The 7,203-nt window shown below is 29.9% G+C and overlaps 1 protein-coding gene across 2 annotated transcripts; it reads right to left on the reverse strand.

The window, feature by feature from the left end:
• On the reverse strand, positions 1,750–3,310 carry LOC109325443 (CBL-interacting serine/threonine-protein kinase 14-like). 2 transcript variants are annotated; one of them, XM_019557826.1, is made up of 2 exons: positions 3,117–3,310; positions 1,750–3,077 (listed from the first exon to the last, which is right to left on the reverse strand). In XM_019557826.1, exons 1-2 carry the CDS (start codon positions 3,161–3,163, stop codon positions 1,832–1,834), a joined length of 1,293 nt encoding a protein of 430 aa, XP_019413371.1. In that variant the 5' UTR covers positions 3,164–3,310; the 3' UTR covers positions 1,750–1,831. The 2 variants fall into 2 exon arrangements, with proteins under 2 accessions (XP_019413371.1, XP_019413370.1); XM_019557825.1 differs by having other exon boundaries at positions 1,750–3,310.

Consider the following 7,203-nt stretch of genomic DNA (forward strand, 5'->3'; position numbering starts at 1 on the left):
ATCCACTAGTTGCTCCATAGAGAGAGAAAAAAAAAATGAAAATGAAGTTATTCATGAGAAGCATGCTTTCTCCAAAATTTACATCTCCCATTAAATTTTACAAAATTTGGAGTAGAACCATAAATAAAAAGTAAACCTTTCCATTTACATAAGACAACTTGCAAATACTATTCAACTGAAAACTATTCGCATGGAGAGAAAGAAAGCAATAAACTCTATTTAATTGTATTAAATATCGACAATTTCAGTTAAAGAAATTAAAGGGTTGTTTCATGAGGTGCATACAATTACAATAGTTCATTGCAATTATCAATTCACAATAAAAATAATAAACTCATAATGCAACTTATATTAATAATTAAGAGAGCTAAAAAGTAAAAGGAAAAATCAAGAGAAAGAGGATATATAGTTAATTCCAAATATTTTTTTCAATCTTCATTTTTCTCCTAACATTTTATTATCTTTCAATCACTTTCCTTCACCATGTGTCACTTGTTTGCAAGAACTTTCCTCATTAAGGATGTGTTGTATAACTAATTAATTTATCAAAAAAGGAAAAAGGAAGTTAAGGCAATATATAATGGATAGAATATGCTTTTTTGGTCAGAAAGTAAAGCATTAAGATTAATTTATGTGTCCCCATTCCTCAGCTATGGTCAATTTCTCACCATTTTTGTGGTCTAGATTAATTTGAAAACAGTTTATATTTTTTGTTGAATGTAATTGATAGGAGGGTATCATAATAACAAATGCTTATGTGTTAATATCATAATTATATTTAAAAATGTTATAATTCCTTCTAAAGAAATTATTTTCTTAAAAAAGACACTCTATTTACTTACACAATTATATCTGGTACCAGAAACTAATAACAATTTATATAAAATACTAAAGTGGATTGCACTCCATTTTAGATTAGACTTTATTTTGTTAATAAGAAAATTGATATTTATTCAAGGAATACTAGATTCCCATCTTAGCATAGATTAATGTTACTTTTCTTTAAATTCTTCATGGTAGTCAAATTTATTTGTGGTATCTTTTCCATTTAAGTGTTTTTTTATTACCAAGGGTAATTTCTCATCTTTTTTGTAAGAAATTAATCTCTTTCCAGGTTTGTGACTGCCTCTCCCAACAAATATCACTCCTAGAAATTAAACATTTGATCTTTTGATTATCTTAGGAATCTAACTATATCTTACATTACTTGATTAACGTCTTGTTGGTTTTCCTTCTAGTTGTTTGTTGCATGTAAAATAGACATATATTGAATCATGACTAGGAGGAACAATAATGGAAATAGATATGTAAAAAAATCATTTTGGTAGCTTACATGCACACGAATTTCTATAATAAATGGAAATTAAAAACACTCTAAAGAGAGAAGTTTTAACAAATGAAAAAAATCTATTTAAATTCATAATCAAAACATAAATATTGAAATTATATAATGCCATTTAAGATAAAAGTACCAACCATAATATAAAAAATGAAAATCATACCAACATTTTCTTTATGTTGCTACAAATCAATGTTTTGTTTATTTAATAATCAACTGTATACATAATTGTGTTGTTTGTAGCTTGAATACACACATTGACATAAAATTCAGTGTCAATTATCATACACACAATGATATTTGGTATGAATTTTTTTGTTAAAAAAAAATATGAATGCTTTAACAATAAAACCATGAATGAAGAGATAAAAGGAATGAAAGAATAAAACTTCACAGGATGACATAAAATATTTTGAAATTAGCTGATATTGTATTTAAAACACTGAATATATAAAAAAAATAAAGTAGTTAAAACTAAACATGTAAAATTATTTATGAAGTGAACTCAAGAATTTGGGATCTTAAATCCTTCCAAAATTGTAAACTACTTCCCTTTTGTTTTTCCTTCCTCTTTATCTCAACTACTAATAACTCATCAGTTAACTGATAACACACAACATAGACCACAAAATTACCATCTTGCCCATCTAACTTTGCTACAAAATCATTCTTGTTCTTTGTAATTGTTACCCTTCTTCTCTTAGCCACTTCTTTCACCTTCTCCATTATCTTCTCACATGTTTCTCTCAATATCATTCTCTCCATTTGATCCATAACATTGGAATTTGCAACCAAACTTGACATGTCTAAACCACTTGAAAATGATATCAAATCAAATGCATTTAAACACTTGTTTGTGATTTTCTCCCATTCATCATGCTTTGTAAACATAACCTGATCAGGTTTAGGTTTATATTCACCAACTTTGAACCAAGGATCTTGTAGAATCTCATCAATGGTAATCCTTGTTTGAGGGTTTGTATCCAACATTCTTGATATGATATTTCTCAAACCATGAGATAATAACCCTTTTGGTAAACGAAACTGGCCTCTATAAATCTTTCTATACAAGACAGTAATATTATAATCATTGAATGGTAAATACCCAACAGAAAGTGCAAACAAAACAACACCACAAGACCAAACATCAACCTTAGCTCCATCATAACCTTTCTTTGAGAGAATCTCTGGTGCAACATATGCAGGTGTTCCACAAATAGTTTTAAGCAACCCATCATTGTTGAGTTGAGTTGAATCCTTAACAGCACTTAACCCAAAATCAGTAACTTTTAGGTCTTTATTCTCATCGATTAAGAGGTTATCAAGTTTAAGATCACGGTGGAAGACACCATTGGAGTGGCAAAACTTCACGGCTGAGATAAGTTGCTGGAAATATTTTCTACTGAGATCTTCACTGAAATGTCCTTCAGTTGAAACCTCTTGAAAGAGTTCACCACCGGATACAAATTCCATGACAATGTAAATCTTTGACTTGGTTGCAAGGACTTCAAAGATCTTTACTATATTTGGGTGATGGTCAAGTTTGTGCATGATAGAGATTTCACGTTCGATGTTGGTTTTGAAACCACTCTTCATAGCCTTGTTTTTGTTGACAACCTTAACAGCTACACTTTTCCCTGTGTCTATGTTTGTAGCATGGTAAACCTTTGCTGATGCTCCAACTCCTAACAACTTGTGAATCTTGTATTTCCCGAACAAAATGGTGCTGTTCTTTGACATGGATGAAATGGATTCAGTTTCTGTTTCTGTTTCTGTTTCTGTTTCTTCTCCTCTTAGGGTGTTGTTGTGTGAATCTTTTCTCATAGTTGTAGTAATAATAAACTAACTAACTATGTTTTTGAGATGGTTGAGTTATGAGAATAATGGAATTGTGAATGTGAGAGTGTTTGATATTGAAGATTTGTAGAGTGGGAATTGAAGGACTTTTGGGTTTGGAAGAGAGAAAATGGGAAGAAGAGATTTGAATGTAGGTAGAGTGGTGGATGAGGTATTTAAAGATAAGTTCAAAGACTTTAGAACTTTGAATTCCAATATTGTGTGGTGGTTATTAAAGAGACATGCATACATTTTTCCTACTATCTCCTCACCTTTTGGTTTTCTTCCGGTATATATCTCATGTCCCACTTTTTGTGTCATTCACGTGTTAAAAGATATGATTGACTAAAAATGATGGTATATAGAGTGATACAAAAAGTAGAACAATATATATTCCCCTTTTGTTTAGGAAGATCTTTTGTATAAAGGGTATATCTCTAATCCCCAAGTAATTACTCTCTTTTAAAAAAGTGTCTTTTATAACAATTAAACCTTTAATCTTTTAACTTAATATGATATCCCTAATCATTCATAAGGGTATATCTCTAATCGATCAACATTGTAGTTAATCAATTAACTAGTTAATTGGTTCAATTTGTTAAGAGGAACTTTGTGTGATAAACGATTATTTGTTTAATAGTTTATGTTTTCTGTTTTAGTAATCGTTGAATATAACAAGATCATGTATTCTCTTAATTTTTATATTCAATTAAATAATAAAAAATCAATTCAGTACTGAGAAGTGTTTATTCGATTTTAGCACTTAATTCTCATTCTTCTTTTTATCTCTTTTCTCGTACTTTTTGATTCATCAAGAAGTTTCATCTATAACTCATACTATATTTTAACCGATATAAAAAGAGCTTGTTTGTTTATGTGGATGTAGTAATGGGAATGTGAGGGAGAGAGTGAATACAATAAAAGTGAAAAAGACAGGAAAGTGATGATGATAAGTATGAACATGGTACGATGGTACCACTTGTCTTCACATTAACCACCAACATAGCTGTCCTCTTTCCCTTCACTGCCATAATATATTTTCTTTACGCAAAACCACGTGATCTGTCTCAATACTTTACACCAACTTTTCTATATAAATTTTTACATATATCAAATTAATCACTAAAAATAAAATATGATGGAGTCTTGTATCACTAAACTAACATTTCGTTGGTTAATAATTAATATAGTTTATGATAGAGAGAGAAATGTTTCAAAATTTAATCTTACAAATGACTAATTTAACTTATAGAGAATTATTTTAGTTTTCTCAAATTTTTACGGCACAAATTTTGAGGAACAAAATTGATCATTCCTCAAATTTTATATCAACAATTAGTAGTTGTTTCCATAGTTAAATTTTAAATAATTAATCATGTAAAATTATTTTGATACTTGAGTATGTTATTTTGAAAATAATATTAGAGTAATTTATTTGTGAGATTAATCATATAACAAAGAAAGCACGTGACAGTCAGAGAATTTGTTTTCAATATAACACGTTAATCATCTCTTATATGTAAAACTTTCATCAACTAATTAATAATTTAAGGATAATATGATTCTGGTTTACATTTGACAATGGGGGTGCATAAAAAATTTCGTCGTTGAATATTCGATAATGTATACATTTTTTATTTTAACTTTTCTTTGCAACACGGTTCTGCCACACAATAACTTCTTTTATAATAAAAATACAAATCTTCATTTGACATGCATGTTCCCACATTGCAAGTAAACAAATATTTTCACTAGTCAACTTCTAAATGTAAAAAATTATTAAAATACCGAAAAGTTTGAACAAAATAAAGGCAACTATAAGGAAGGGTTTCTAACATAGGAGCGTAGTACATATGGTTCTAACCTAACATATATAATGAATTCTCCATACTAATTTGTAGATAAAAAACCACGTATTTAATTTAGTACATAAAAGCAAAGCAGTGTTATAAAACTCGGCTCGAACCGGTTGAACTGTAAACCGGCCATTTAACCGGTTTTGCATCAAAATCGGGTTGACTTATTTAGGTTAAGCCTAAAACTGATGACTCAGATAGTCGGACCGGTTAGACCGGCCGAGTCAATCAAAATTAAAATAAACAACCAAATCAATGTCATTTTTAGTTGAAAAAGTAGTATTCTTAATTTATATGTAATTATGTTTGTCAATTGTTATATTTCGTCATAACCAAATTTTTGTTCTTCAATTCAATTTTAAATTTATCGTACATTTTTTGTTGTAGTTAAAACATAGTTTATATGTTATTTGATGATGTTTTCAACTTGTTTGTGTCATTTTATAGTATTAAAATTTTCTTTATTGATTGTTTAATAGGTACGCTAATATTTTTAAATTTTGAATATACAATTATTAAATATTGTTATATAGTATCATTAATTTTTAGAATTTTAATATAAACCGAGTTAACTGGTCCAACCATTACCCATTGAATCAATAACTCATTTATCCAATGAGTGCACACAAACGTGTGGTTACAATTTCTCTAATTATTTTGCTACAAAGAACTTCCTTCCAAGTTTCAAATGTAGTTCTTTCTTTTCAACCGCACAAAGAGATTGCTAAACTATAGCCATTAATATGTTAGAGCATCACATCAATGCAATGAATAATGTGTTGCTTATAATTATTGATATCTACATATATATTTATGTATATAAATAAGTATATGTATATATTATTATATACACATATGATTGAAGGTCTAATTTACTCCTTCGCTTTTTTCACTGACATTTTTAGTGTATCAAGAAATAAACTCTTCTACTCATCCTCACTTTTAAAATATTGGACAAATTAGTCATTTCATCTATGTCTATTAGTGAACATATGTTAAGAGTTAACATTTTTGTTTAGGTGGCACATAATGCTTCATCTTTATTTTAAACTTGATCATATATCACATCCACATTAATGGTAAACTCTCAAAAGGTTTGTATTCTTCTTTTATTGCCTTGATCCCGAAAACGAAGAATCTAAACAGAATCCAGAATTATAAGCCGATTTCTCTAGTTGGACCTTTGTATAAAATCCATGCAAAGATTCTGGCAGCTAGACTTAAATATATCATGGGTTCTTTAATCTCTTCATCTCAGTCGGCTTTTATTCACGGTAGATATATTTTGGATGCACATGTGATAATTAATGAAACTACTCATTCGACGTATAAGGATGTGGATGGTTGCTTTATGTTCAAAGTTAATTTTGAGACAGCATATGACTCAATGGATTGGACTTTTCTAGACTTTAAGCTTAGCCGTTTTGGTTTCTCGGTAAAGTGGAGGAATAGGATCAATGCTTGTCTCTCCTTGACCTCCATGTCTATTTTGGTTAATGATAATCCAGTGGTGTTTCTAGAGGTATTTGACAGGGAGACCCAATGGCACTGTTCTTGTTCCTTATGGTGGTAGAGGGTTTTGTAGGGTTGGTTAGAAAGACAAGGTCTATTGGTGTCTTGAAGGGCTACAAGATTGGTGGAGGTGGTAGAGGGTTTTGCTTATGATACTATTATTGTATGCAAACTTTCAGATAAAAACATTCTTTGCTTGAAGACAATTCTTAGATGCTTTGAGTTAGCTTCGGGTTTGAAAGTTAACTCCAACGAGAGCTTTCTTTATGGTATAAGGGTGTCAAATTCGATTGTTTTCAGTGCTACAAACTTCTTATTTTGTAAGATTGACTCATTTCCCTTAACTTATTTGGGAATTCTTATCGGGACAAATCTAAGAAGAATCTCTAATTGGCAGTGCATGGTTGAGGTCGTTTCTAAGAGGCTAGCTTCTTGGAAATGCATATATATCTCGTTTGGAGATAGATTAATTATTCTGAATTATGTTTTATCTAACATTCCTACTTGTATGTTGTCTCTCTATAAATCTCCCAATAAGGTTTTTAGCCAAAATTGTTAGCATGCAACTTAACTTTCTTTGGAGGAATAAGAGATATGGTAAATGTATTGCTTGAGTGACTTAGGATGTGGTTTGCAAACCTAAGGAGTTAGGTGGTCTGG

The sequence above is a fragment of the Lupinus angustifolius genome, chromosome LG13, assembly GCF_001865875.1.
Source record: "Lupinus angustifolius cultivar Tanjil chromosome LG13, LupAngTanjil_v1.0, whole genome shotgun sequence".
NCBI classification, from domain to species: domain Eukaryota; kingdom Viridiplantae; phylum Streptophyta; class Magnoliopsida; order Fabales; family Fabaceae; genus Lupinus; species Lupinus angustifolius.